General features: G+C 38.5%; 1 protein-coding gene across 1 annotated transcript in view; it reads right to left on the minus strand.

Moving 5' to 3' along the window:
• Positions 1-9,036: 9,036 nt before the first annotated feature.
• Frmd3 (FERM domain containing 3) overlaps positions 9,037-14,799 on the minus strand; it is a 183,494-nt gene continuing 177,731 nt past the window's right edge. The window contains exon 15 of the mRNA XM_041632472.1: positions 9,037-9,246. Within this exon, the coding sequence (XP_041488406.1) occupies positions 9,233-9,246 (14 nt within the window). The 3' untranslated portion in view covers positions 9,037-9,232. The remainder of the gene's footprint in view (positions 9,247-14,799) is intronic.

Here is a 14,799-nt window from a genome sequence, read left to right on the forward strand (position 1 = left end):
AATCTGGACACACCTATTTGCACAGCTGACATGTCCAAGTGCTGACCTGGGCACTCCTGTTCACATACAAGCTGTGTCACAGGACTGCAATATGGAACCGTAGAGATGACCTTTTACATGCCTGTCATGTTCTAGTGTCATCATGTAGTACTTTGGATGCTTGCAAGTATGCTGAGTAGATGGCATTTCTGTACACTCGGTTCTGCAGTTGTTCAGTCCTAAATAAACACACAGAGGCTTATATTAATTATAAACTGTTTGGCCTGTTGCTCCAGCTTACTGCTAACTAGCTCTTACAACTATAATTAACCCATATTGCCTATCTATGCTTAGCCACATGGCTTGGTACCTTTTCTCAGTAAGGTATTCTCACCTTGCTTCCTCCACATCTTTCTGGCTACTGCTTCTCTGCATTTCCTCTTCCCAGAATTCTCCTAGTTTTGTCATCCCATCTATACTTCCTGCCTGGCTACTGGCCAATCAGCATTTTATTAAACCAAAACAAGTGACAGAAATCTTTACGGTGTACAAGAGCATTATTCCATAGCAATGCTGCGTCTTAAAATCACTACATGATACGCACTTACTTTTACATGCCGGCAGAGTTTGTGTTGCTAGGTGGTGGCCTGAGCATGTCTATTTGCACACTTGCTGTGTCTCAGGCTGTCACATGGCAGTCTTGACTCACCTTTCATATGCTATATCCCAGCACCACTTGTGATGGCATGGGCTTGCCTGGTCACTTATAAGACATGTCCCTCAATTGTCATGTGACAATGGAGGCTTATCTGTTTATATGTTGTAAAAAGCCCAAAAATGTGAGCCTATTTCCATCCTGACAGATGGTCAGGATATGCAAGTGTACTTCTGCTCCTTCTTTTATAATTGGAGGTTACCTGCAGAAGGGCTGTTTTCATGATGCTTGGTCTAGGGTGTCTTCACTGTGTAAACAACAGAATGCTAATGACTTGATGCCTGAAAGTGTTAAAGCAATTAACTGTTTGAGTCGTCCTTTGTATCATGTTTAAGTAGTCTTTTTTGCCTCCCCCCTTTTGTATTGTGTAAAAAAACAAATGGAAAAATTAAACACCAACGATTTCAGTATTCACTGAAATGCCCCCCCCAGTACTATTCTATGTTTTTTGTTTTATTATTTTTCATGCATCCTTTACTTATATTTCAAAATCCCCACACCCCTACCTTGGCAAGAAATGTTTTTCTTGAGGCTGATCCCCAAAATTTGGCAGACCAACGTGGCATGGTCACCGACAATATTCTTGCCATGTTTTAGCAATATCACATGGGTATAACTGTTTGCAACTGTACCAAGTTACTCTTTGCAAATGGGTCAGATCCCAGAACCAGCACTTGGTGCGGCACACAATCCTATTTGCAAGCTTGTTACGTCCCATTGTTGACACATGGTGACGTGGCTATGACTCTTCACATCTTAGTCAAGTTCCAGTGCTGCCATTGGTAAGAAGGGCAAGCAAGCCTGTTTACACACTTGCTGTGTTCCAGTGCCACAACTGCTATCTTGGCATGCTTGTTCACACACCTGTCATGTCCCAGAATCAAACCAACACATGCCAGTGAGGGTATGCCTGTTAGCAGCCATGTCGCGTGCTAGTGCTGCCACATGGTGGCCTGAGTTCATCTGTTTGTCCACATGCCATGCTCCAGTGTTGCCACATGTGGCCTGGGCATGCCTATTTACATGACTGCCATGTCTCATAGTAGCCACAAGGCAGCCTAGATAAGCCTATTTGCATACCTGCCTTATGTTAGTACCAGGGGATGGGGGCAGTGCTTGCCTGCTTGGTTGCATTCTATGTCCCAGTACCAACGTGTGGCAGCCTGTGAATTCCTGTTCTCATGCTTGCTGTGTCCCAACACCACCCTGTGACAGCACAGGCTTGCTTTTTTATGTGTGAGCTATGTCCCAGCTTTGCTATGAGGCAGTGTGGACACATTTGTTCACAACTGTGACATGGGTCAGTGCTGCCAAGTTGAGGGACCAGCTTGCCTATTCACATGCTCACCATGTCCCAGTGTAGTCACAGGTGAAACAAGCTTATCTGTTTGCACAACTGCTGTGTCCCACCACACAGATGTTCAAGATTTGGGCTGCTACCTCTATTTATGTTGGTGTCTGAGGGCTGTTACACTGTGGGGATCAGGCCATGATGATCTGAGTGTTCAGTGCTGCCTCCTGGGGTCATGGTGACTTCAGGACCCAAGCTGCTAAGGGTCATGCTTGGGCTCATGGCCCTACACCTATAGGAAGAGATTATCATTGGGAATGCTACTAAGCTCTGTCCTGCCATCCGGCTCCCAAAGAGACTTACTATTAATTATAAATGCTCAGCCAATGGCTTAGGCTTGTTCTTAGATAACTCATAGGATCCCCCCAGAGCTAGAGTTGCGGACAGTTATGAATTGCCATGTAGTTGATGGAACTTGAACCTGGGAACCCTGGAAGAGTAGCCAGAAATCTTAACCTTTGAGCCATTTCTCCAGCCCCTATATTTACATATTTAAAAATTTGTTTTTATTGTTTTTGTTTATAGCAAACACACACACACACACACACACACACACACACACACACACGCAGTTGCCTTTAGAGGCTAGAAGAAAGTGCCAGTTCCTTGGAGTTACAGAAAACCTCATTTCCAAGTCAGCACTGTAATTCATACTCTGCTTAGCCTCTCTACTCCCAAAATTAAGGACATTGCTCCAGTGCCAGTGGCTTCTTGCTGTTAGGAATGCCCATCAGAGTAATCTCAACATTTCGGAGCTTCATGTGGGAAGGTCATCTGAAACTCAGTGCAGGCCAGCGTGGCTTAGACAGTGAGTTTGAGGATGTTCTGAAATCCAGTAAAACGCTGCCTCAAAAACAAACAAAAACACGACAAAGAAGGGAATAGTCTTTATTAAAGTCAGGTAGATCATACTTATTAGTTTCCCTCTTATCCGTCTGTAGGTAACACTTATCCTTCTGTAGGTAGCTCAAAAGGAGCTAACAGCCCTCATTGTCAGTGGATCTCATATATCCTCTACCAGTGAAAGAGTGGAGAGTTGTGGTGCAAATTTGAATAATGGTACCATCAGAAATGACACGTGGCTGATTACCAAGACCTGAGGCTGCCCCCAGGTCAGCCTTTGGAATTGACTTCTGATGGCTAGCACTTTTCCATGAGGCTAATCAAGAGTCTTCTGTTACATTTCCATATCCCAGCCCTGAACACTGCAAATCCACATAGTGTTAGGTTGCCTTTTCTAAGTGAAGTGTGCTTAGCTTAGATACAGTTGCTCAAAACATCCAGGTGGGGTGTGTGGAAGAAACTCTTGTAAATAGCCTTGTTGGTGCTGTTGTGTACAGTCTTTCTTATAAACTGGGTACTTTGTCTGATTTAAAAGAAGCAACTAAGCCTACCTCACTGACCAGCTCGTGGATTCACCTGTTTTTCTATAAATCTCTATGAAATCATCAGCACTGGGTCTTACCCATCAGCTTTGAGTGATTTCCTAGCCAGGACAAAATGTAAAGGATCTTTTTGACAGCTGGAGTCACATTCCTTGTTCTGACTGAAGTAAAATACATTGTTACTAGTTTTTCCACATGGTAAAGCTTGCTTGTAATTTTACATTTAGAAACTATTGGGGGAAATTTATCTTTTAGTAAAATAGGAAACAATGGGCAGTGCCAGGGGATCAGGGGCATTTGAAACAAGCTTGCAATTATTTATTTGCTTCTTATTCATTTTATTTTTTTGTTATTAAAAAAATTGAGCAGCTGATAAAATTCAGTTCCTACTTCTGGGTCCATTGATCACAGAATGGAGATGGTGAAGGAAGTGGAGACAAGCCTTCAAGGAGGAGAACGAGAAACCCATTTCTTAAGCACCTGCCATGATGTCTGTTTACACTTCACAGATATTCCAGTTATTTTTCTTTTTGAGTTGATGTGGAATTACCCTCTGTACCATTAATGAATAAAGAAACTGTTTTGAACCTATAGTAGAACAGAACTTAGGTAGTCAGGGAAAACTAAACTAAATGCTGAAAGAAAGAAGGAGGAGTTAGAAAAAAGCCACGTAGCCCCACTGGAGCCAGATGGAACTTTACCGTGTAAACCATTGCCACGTGGTGATACACAGATTAATGGCAATGGGTTAAACTAAGATGTAAGAGTTAGCCAATAAGTATCTAGAGCAAATGGGCCAAACAGTGATTTACATAATATAGTTTCTGTGTGATTATTTTGGGTCTGAATTGCCAAGCAGCTGGGCACAACCAAGTAGCCTCCTCCAAGTAGTCAATGTGGCCAACTAAAAGCCACTTAAAACCTGAGAGAGCTTTAAAAGAAATTCTAGACACAAAAATACAGAGTTTAACACAGATTCTTGCTGTTTGTTGGCAGCATGCTGCGCTTTTTTTAAGAGAGGTTTTCCTGACTCAGCAGTATCAGCAAAAGAGTCATACACCTTTGAAATGCCAGCTCTCTCAGCTGTGCTGGAGCATGACTTCTGTCTCTTTCAGGAGGCCAAGCATTTAAATGGGGTTTTCATCTTTAATCTCTAGCTTTATTTTCTTTCTTGGCTTTCCACCTTTCTGCTATGGATTTTATAAAGCAAGTTCAAGAATGAAAGGTATACTCATTTATTTCTCTTTTGCTACAAGTATACATCTCAGGGCTTGTTGGATTGCTACCTATGAAGACTTTTCACACATGTGCTAGAGTCCATCATTTGGTTTGTCACTCCCATAGCAATTGTGACACTATTTGTACAGTGGGCATGTGCTTCCAGGCAAGTAATTATTGCAACTTGCAGGACTCACATCTGGGTGAGAATAATGAATACTTTCCTCCTCTAGTAGTGTGCATAGAAGGTTTCATCACTACGAGAGTTAGCCAGTAGGAATAAAGCTTCCAGGTCAGCACCAGCTTGATTGTTCCATGTACTGAGCATATAGTGTCTTACCATCAAGTTCTGGAGGGTAAACAAAAGCATTGGAAATATCCTCTTATCAATTGTGTATCTATGGGCCTCATTTATAAACAACTCTCAAACAGAGGTTCTGACACTGCATTTTTATTTGTTGGCTTGTAGTTGAGGAATTACTTCTCCCTTTATAGGATAATTACCTTTAACTCTTTTTCATATATGCATATATATGTATAAATTTTAGTAAGCTTCAAAAGTCATAAATTTCTATATAACTTTTTAAAAAGTTCTTTAATATTATTTATCAGTACCTTTATTCACATCTCTGTCCTTATCATCAATCCTGTACCTCATTTAGTTCTTCCTGTTCTGTTACCCCCATTTATTACTACACTATCACTACATTATATCTCTCTTCCTTTGAAAGTCCCTCCACCATGGTGTCTTATAGCTTCTACCCTGATTTCTTTGTTATGTCACTCAAAATAAATGTTTCTAGCTCAATCCATTTACTTGTGAATTACATAATCTTTTCTTAATAGCTGAATAAAATGTAATTGTGAGACTATACTAAGTTTTATTAACCATTCATCAGTTGATGAATATTCTAGACTGTTTCCATCTCCTAACTACTGTGAATAAAGCAGCAAAGATTATGTTTAAGCAGTTATGTTCTTGTTTTGTTTTTTTTACTAGAATATAGAATGCTTTGGGTATATATCCAATTGTGCTATTGATGAATCATATGATAGATCTATTTCTAGTTTTCTTTTCTTTTTTTTGATAAACATTATATGGATTTCTATAGTGGATACACCAGTTTGCACCACTAATCCCCAACAAGAGAGGGTAAATGATCACCTTGGCCCTCATATATGCCAATATTTGTCATCATTTTTTTTTGTGTGTGTGTGTGACTTTAGACATTCTAACTTGGGTAAGATAAAATTTCAAAGTACATTAGGTTGCATTTCCATGATGGTTAATCATGCTGAACACTTTAAAAATGTGTTTTAGCCATTGTATTTCATCTCCTGTACTTTGTTAGTTCTGTGGTCAGTTCTTAAATTAGGTTGTTTGTTTCCTTGATGTTGAGATTTTTTTTCATATTCTAGATACTCACCCTGTGTCAAATGTACATCTGGTAAAGATTCCTTTCCCATTCTGTAGTCTACCTCTTCACTCATATAATGGTGCTCTTGGCTGTACAGAAGTTCTGTTTCATGACATCCCACTGATTAATTGCTAGAGTCCAATTAAGAAAGTCCTTTCCAGGACTCATGATTTCAAGTATCTTCTCTACTTTAACACTTCTATAATTCTGTCATATTCATGCTATTGGGTCTAATGCTGAGGTCCTCGTGAGTTAATTCTTCTATATGTAGCTCCTGATATTGATTGGCATCATTTACTGAGTATGCTATTTTTGTCCAATTTGTATTGAGGATTGTTGTAGGAATGTGGACTTACATTTGGCTCCCAACGATTTTCAAACAGGATTGAATGCATTCGAGTTTGTGTCAGTGTGATAACTGTACATGTGAGTTTGGCTGAAAGAATGTATAAATATGTGCAGTAGTGCATATGTGAGACACTGTGTATGAGAGCTTGTGTCTGGATATTTGGGAGTGTTTGAGTGTATCTTTGAATGAGAAGTAGGGCTCCCATCAGAATTAAGAATAGTGTAGTGTCGGTTGGGTTTATAGTTAGCTGTATGCTTAGAAGAAGGTTTAGGTTTAACTTTAGAGTTATGGCTAGGGTTAGGAAAAGGGATATTTTTAGGGTTAGAGAAAACATTAGGATAATGCTGAGAGTCATTGTTAGGGCTAGGGTTAGGGTAAGGATAAGGATCAGATTTAGGTATCAGCTTTTTTAAAGGTTCGGGCTAGGCCTAGTGATATTGTTAGGCCTGGGTTAGGGCTAGGTTAAATGTTAAGGTTAGAGTTAGAGATAGTTATTGTGAGAATTGTGATTTGTGTTGCCAGGAAGTGTGTGTGGGGGGAGATTGATTGACTGTGGGTCAGTATGTATGATTCTTTGTTACTGGGTATGTCTTTGGTGTGTGTGTATAGGATTAGTTTTAAGAATCAGTTTAGAGAATGGATCCAAAAGGATTAGGGTTTAGATTATTTCTATAATTCATCTTATGGTTAGTTTTAGAGTTAATATTAAATTTAAAATTATGTTTAGAGTTAGGATCAGGGTTGAAGTAGAGATTAAAGTTAGGGTTAATGCTATAAAATAGTTTTAATGTTTAGCGTTGGGAATAAGAATAGAGTCTAGTGTTAGTGCTAAGGATTGGATTAAGTTTAGGATTAGAGTTAGGGCTATGATATTTGAATGATCAGGGATAAGTTAGGGTTAGTGTTCTTATAAACTTTAGCATTAGGGTTAGGTTTGGGGTTGAGGTTAGAGTTAGGGCTAGAATATTGCTGTAGTTAAGATGGGTTATGGATTGTGGTTATTATTTGTACTAGCATGAGGTTTAGATGTTGGGTTATAATTAGGCTCATTTTAAGATTAGTATTAAAGTTTTGGATAGAGAAAACGTAGGGTTATCATTAAAGTTAGGAAAAAATGTTATGTTTATGATTTTAATATTGTTAGAGGTTGGTTTAGTGTTATGGATATGTTATGTTATAGTTAGGGCTAGTGCTAGGTCTAACTATAGTGCTTGAAGTAAGGGTTCATGTAACAGATAGGAGTAGGGTTAATATTAATTTTTTTGCTAGTATTAGGATTATGGTTAGAGTTAGCAATACTGTTAGAGTTATGATTAACAGTAGAAATAGGAATAAGTTTAGTCTTAGGAATAGTAATGGGTTTAGGGTTAGTGTTAAGTTTAAGCCTAGGTTAGTATTAGAGTTAGATTTAGAGTTAGCATTAAGGATATATTCAAATTTAAATATAGGGTTATGCTTACTGTTGTTAATGGCTATGATTAGGAAAGTGCTTACTATTTACTATTTACTATTCTGTTGTAAAATTTAACATTTTCTTCTTTACAATTTATAATTTGGGTGAAAAACATGATACAAGTAATTGTAATGGATTTCTATTTGATTTTCATTTTGTTTTCTTTTTAGTGCTGAATCTAGGAAAGCCTTCCATCATTGAACAGACTATACCATGATCCTGTGATTGTTGATAAATGTGAGAGCTATGATTGTAAAGCAGAAATTCTACTCCATTTTAGTTTGTTATACATACAAAGTAACAACCTTGAAAAGCAGTTGAATGAGAGTATCTAGGGAATACAGAGTGCCTAGAAAGGTATTAGATGATTTCTGTTACTTTGGCATGCTCTTTCAAAATATTCTGTTTAATTGTGTATTTTTAAAAATATGGATGAAGCATATGGTAATCACTTAACCAGGAAGCATTGTGAGTCCATGACCACCACTGTAAGCCACAGCCTGAATTTCTACCTGTAGAACTGTAACCTCAAACCATATTATCAAATTTAGGTTGACTGAACAGATTGAGTATATTCACACTGACAAAATTACAGTAGACCAAAGCAAGAACATTGAATTTTTAACTACTTCTGAACAATGCAGCTGTCACACTTCATGCAAACTAAAATTACTTTCTTAACATATTCTCTATCTCGAAGAATATTCTCAGAAATTCAATTATCAGAATAATAGTTTTGTGATTTAGTATTATCAAGGTGATGGATACTAGCTGGAATTTGCAAGATACATTTCAATATGTAGTGCCCATAGAAAATAGCTCTTTATTCTATTAAGAGTATTCTGTTGTAACCAGGAAAATGACCTTAGTGCTCTTTCTAAAGAGATATGTGCAGTAATTAAGGGTGTAGAGGAGGAAAATATGGTTCTAACCAACTCTCTATGAGTTACGGACTGATTTCTAGTTCCTTCTATAATTAGTGAAGGCTGTATGGACCCATACTGGTGACAAATAACCTCTGATGCCTGATGCTTAGTGAAGAGAAATGCTGTGTATACTTTCTTTTGTTTTTGTGGCATTGGAAGTTAAAAGTCCTAAGCACTACCCACTACCATGCTAATATTCCAGTTCCCAGTAAATAAAAGACACAATGGCCAAGATGGTTCAAATCAGTTTTACTAATGGATGGATCAATGCAGCTGCAGTTTGAGGCTGAGTGATGTTTCTTTCTTCCTCTTTGAAGTGATGACAGCTGAGCCCTTTTGGCTGGCTCACAAATTTATCCACCCAGTCAGAGATAGAGGTTGGAATGTGGAGAACCGATATTGGATGGGTCCACCATGTGCAGGTCCTGCTGAGTCTGTTTATGGCATAGAGACTGGAAGTCCAAAAGCAGGTCCAAGACAGACAGGAAAAGAGAGAGAAGTAGGAGGATAAGTAAGCAGGGACATTCAGCACATTAACTTCCTCAAATTGAGAACATCAGCCCAAAGATGCTCAAGTCCCATCAACCACACCATTCCTGAAGTCACCCCATAGGTAAAAGAATCTCACTAGTACTTGCTCTTTAGGGACTATTGTGAGAGAGTCTTCCTCTATTTGACCTTGCTGAATATATAGGGTAAAATAAAAAGTAAATGCGACCTTTGGTCAGAAACTCAATGTACTACACACTATGCTATATTCTGGAGTCCTTCTTCTCAATAGACACTTAATATAGCTGCATCCAAGAAAATATTCCCCATCCACACAATTTCCCCACATATACTCCTAGATTTGAAACTCTAGACAGAGCACACACATTTTATTACAAATGTCCCACTTTTGTAGATTTCTTAGGGTTTATTCAAGGTTGAGAGCTGATTATCAAAAACAATTTCTTCTTCATTTTAGAACAGAAGAAGAATATTTCCCTGCCCTCATGAGGCCACATCACTGAGTGATGCTCAAGGTAATTATAAAAAAAGGAAAGCATGCATTGTTTCTAAGCCCTGGGATAGGTATGAATCTCTAAATGTCAGTGGGTGTCAATACCTTCACCAACACGGAAAAGAGCACCAGAACTGCCAGAAACAGGACTATAAGTTCCTAAGTCATGCAGACATTGAGCATTAAGCTCTGAGTTCTTTTCTGTCCTGGACTTTGGACTCTGTCCCAAGGATAGCTGAGTAAGAAAACTCAGCATATTCAGGAAACAACCACAACAAGGTGTTGGTGCTGCCTCACATATACAGAATTACTTTTTCAGCTGTGTGAAGAGTGGTGTTGAACTCCTGGCAAAATCCATCTGAACATTTGTTACGGCAGTGGAGTACACACTGGAGTAGCAGCAGAAGTACAATAATAATAAATTTTTTTCAAGCTTATAACAGATAGAGGAGTTCCATTGGCAAGCATAACAGAGTTAAGCAAGTCTGATGTAACTTCTCTGGAACAGGAACTCCCTTTTCTAGACTGTGGTGAAAGTTCCTAACTCCTAGCACTTTGAAAACATCTTTCCTCTTTTTCCTGCTTATTTTCTATGTCTCTGTTTTTTTTTAATTTATTTTTATTTTTTTATATTTATTTATTATGTATACAATATTCTGTCTGCATGTATCCCTGCACGCCAGAAGAGGGCACCAGACCTCATTACAGATGGTTGTGAGCCACCATGTGGTTGCTGGTAATTGAACTCAGGACCTTTGGAAGAGCAGGCAATGCTCTTAACTGCTGAGCCATCTCTCCAGCCCTGTTTTTTTTTTTTAATACAATATATGTTGATCTTACTCTTTCTCTTCTTTGAGTTTCTCCCAGATCTTCCTTATCTCTCTACCCACCACCTATGTTCGTTCGTTCATTCATTCATTCATTCATTCATTCTCTCTCCCTCTTTTTCTCTCTCTCTTCCTCTCTCTCTCTCTCTCTCTCTCTCTCTCACACACACACACACACACACAACACAACACATACACACACATAAAACAAAAATAAAGGTCACAACAAGCAAATAAACAAGACAAAGAAAAGAAAAACCAAAACAAACCAAACAAACAAAAATCCAAAAAACAAAAACCATGAGTCCACTTTGTGTTGATCAACTACTACTTCTGGGCGTGTGTCCTTTCTTGCAGTATTGTTCATTTATCTAGTGACACTCCACTGTAGAAAGCTGATTTTCCCTTTCCCAGCAAGTATCAGTGGCAAATAGCTTCTGGTTAGGGGTGGAACTTTGTGTCCACTTCTTAGTTTTAAGTTCTTGTTTGATTTGAATCTGCTCAGGTCTTGTGCATGTCTGGCAGTCTCTGTGAGTCTAAGTGTGTATTGATCCTGTTACGTTTTGAACATGCTATTTTCTTGGAGTCACATACCTTACAGTCTAAGCACCTGCTCCTCTGCATATATCCTCGAGCCATGAGGGCAGGACCTTAATAATGACATTCCATTTAACTAAATCTATGCTCCAATTACTCTCTGCACACTGTTTAGTTGTGGGTATCTGTGTAGCACAGATTCTAACTGGTCTTAATAATAGAAACTTGGAGACAGCTATCAGGGTATGAAAGCTGAAGGACCAGAGCAGAAGAGTGGCCAGCCACTAGAGTTCTTACCTCGACTAATGCTCATACCAAAGGGGCAACCCTGTTCACAAACTACCTCCTCAGACTGACAGTCTCAAACTGCTGCCTCAAACTGATTGCTTCAGACAGCAGCCCCAGACATTGCTGAGCTCCTGTCTCCTCTTGCCCAGACATATCTCTCTTGTCTCCACTCCCCTAGTCCTGGGATTAAAGGCATATGATACCAAGTGCTAGGATCTCCTTTGTAGGAGCTGTTTCTTTTTTTGACTGTATTAATTTTGTGCAGCCCAGGGTGGCCTTGAACTAACAGAGATCCATCTTCCTCTGTTTTCTGCGTCCAGGGAGTAAAGGTGTGTGCCACCACTGCCTGGCCTCTAGTAGCTTTGCTCTGCACTTTTATCTCCAGGCAAGCATTATTTATTAAAATGCAGACAAAATAGGACTACATTTCCCCTTTTATATCTAAAATAAAAAAAGCAATAACTAATATAAGAAAAACAACATACTATATATATATATATATAGGCAAAACGTATATCAACAATGTCTAGTCTGTGTGCATTTGACAAATTCAGAGAAAATACTCCATTAACTATTGTTTCTTGGTAAGTCCAAAGTCCTGTACCTAGTTTACTTTCTATCACAATTTGCCTACCACCCAAGACTATCCTTTCATGTCTCTCAACCTTATACATCTTACACCTCTTTAATGAGTTTCTTTTCTGAGTATGGTAAATAAGGAAAACTATAACTATCTAGTCTCCAACTCCCTTGAAGACCCAAGAGGAAAATAATGTTAACTGAGTAAGCAGGAGCTGAGAGCAAACGACTTCCAAAAAAATGTAAGAAAGGACAGAGACAGCTGGCTGTCTGCGTGGATAGTCATCCAAGGTTGCTCTGCAATGTTGGTACATCCATCTTCAGCCTAAAGGTCTAGAATATTCAACAGACTTTTCTGTGAAGCAAGATTTTTGAAGGGCTGCCATGCCTAGTCTTGACAAGTTTGGAAGTCACTCTTTTTTGGGTCCTGCTTCTCCAATTAGGACAGCATACTGTCAGCAGTCAAGGAAGGGGCATTTTATTACCCAGTGGCTTACTTTTGCCACAAAGAAAGTAAATTCCATGTCAAGTTTCTTCAATGCCCGTCAACTTCTCTGAAGTAAATTGGTGTTGCCAAGGAACACATTTCATTAGCTCTGTGCTCTGTTCTTCTGGCAAGCTTTATTTGTTAAAACATAATTAAAATATCACTACATCTCTGAGTTAATTACTATGTATATTAGAAGAAATGTCTCTGATGAAGACTAATCAATGTATTGACCTAAGGGTATATTACTATACCATTAGGAGTCATTTCATTGCTATGTTCCTTTAGCAAAATACTACTAGTAGGTATTCTCTTAGGGCCTATGGCCTATCTAATTTCAGGATGTTGGCCACTGTCAGTGTCAAGTATGGCTTCTGTTTCCTGGAGTGGGCCTTAAACCCAATAAGAAAGTGGATGGTTTCTCCCATAGCATTTGTGCCACTGTCCCACCATGATACTTTGCAGGAAGACCACCAATGTAGGTTATGGGTTTGTAGCTGGCCAATATTGATAATTAACTTTCTCTTCTAGTTGTGCACAAAGTATCTTCTTGCACTATGAATGCTAGTCAGTAACGGTGAAGCTTCTGGTTGGATACCAGCTCAATTTCTTCATATTCAATGACATAAGTAAGTGGTTGTGGAAGGTAATAAATAGCTTTGGCAATAGCTTGTGATGTTTTGTGGGGGTGTCTATGGGATCCTGTTGTCCAATGACTCTAAAAGATATAACCACTTCCCAACACTGGGGCTTTAACTTTCTTGCATAATATGTTTAGTTAGGGGTATATTCTCCCTAATTATATGGTGATCCCATTGAAATTAATTTCATGTATGTATTTTTATAAGGAGGCTTCTATAGTGTAGGTTTCTATATGGCTGTTCAAAAAGTCTCTTTAGTATTAGTTATTCCCCTTTTTCATATTCTCCCCTTTATCCTGACATCCCATTCTCCTTCCCATTTAGTCTTTGTTTTCCAGTTTCTCCTTAATCTCTTTATAACACTATATTCTATTTTTCTTTCCTTGGGAGATCTTCTCCCCAGCTGGTCTCTAACTAGTTACCTAGCCTCTGTGGTTATTTGGATCAAACATGAATATCTAAAGATTGAAAGCCGAAAGAGAGTAAAACAAAAACAAAAACAAAAAAAGAATATATGCAGCATATGTCTTTTTGGGTTCTGATTACCTCATGGATGATATTTTCTATCTCCATCTATTTACCTGAAAATTTCACAATTTCTTTTTGCTTACCTCTGAAAAATATTATGCTCTTTTATTGTACTCTGCTTTCATTATCCATTCATCAGTTGATGGATATAGAGGTTGTCTCAATTTTCTGGCTATTATGAATAGACCAGTAGTATAAATTTGGATAAGTAAGTATCTCTGAAGTATGAGGTAGCATCCTTTAGGTATATGCCCAAGAGTAGTGAAGCTGGATCTTGTGGTAGATCAAATTTTCTTTTTTTGAAAGAACTTTCACACTGATGTTCATAGTAACTATCGGTTTCAACTCTTACCAGAAATGAACGTGTTCCCTTTCCCCACACTCTTGTCAGCACATGCTGTCAACTGTTTATTGATGTGGTCCATTCTGACTGGGGTATTAAGAAACCTCAAAGTAATTAATTCACATTTTTGCTGGCTATGAATGTTGAACATGTATTTAATTGCTTCTCAGCTATTTGTCATTCATCTTTTGAGAACTTTCTGTTTAACTTTATACCTCACTTTAATTAGGATATCTCCCTCCCTTCCTTCCTTCCTTCCTTCCTTCCTTCCTTCCTTCCTTCCTTTTCTAGGATGGGGTTTCTCTGTGTAGCCTTGGCTGTCCTGGAACTCACTGTGTAGACCAAGAAGGCCTCAAACTCATAGAGATCCACTTGCTTCTGTCTCCTGAGTACTGAGATTAAAGGCGTGTGCCACCATTGCCTGGCTATGTTAATTTTCTTAATGTTCAAGTTTTTTAATATTATAGATATTAATCTTCTATCAGATGCATAATTGGTAAACATTTTTCAACACATATGCTGGCATTTTGCACACTCAATGGTATCCTTTGCTGCATAGAAGTTTTTTGTTGTTATTGTCATGTGGTCCTATTTATTAACTGTTGGTCTAAGTTCCTATGTTATCATTGTTCTGCTCAGAAAGTTCTTTCTTGTGCCTGTGAGTTCAATCCTTTCCTTTATCTTCTATCAGATTCAGGGAATCTGTTCTTTTATTTAGGTATTTTATCCACCAGGAGATGAGTTTTATGTAAGAAGATAGACATGAACCTGT

This window comes from Microtus oregoni, unplaced genomic scaffold (genome assembly GCF_018167655.1).
Source record: "Microtus oregoni isolate MIOR12 unplaced genomic scaffold, Mior012 000041F_ref0000270, whole genome shotgun sequence".
NCBI classification, from domain to species: domain Eukaryota; kingdom Metazoa; phylum Chordata; class Mammalia; order Rodentia; family Cricetidae; genus Microtus; species Microtus oregoni.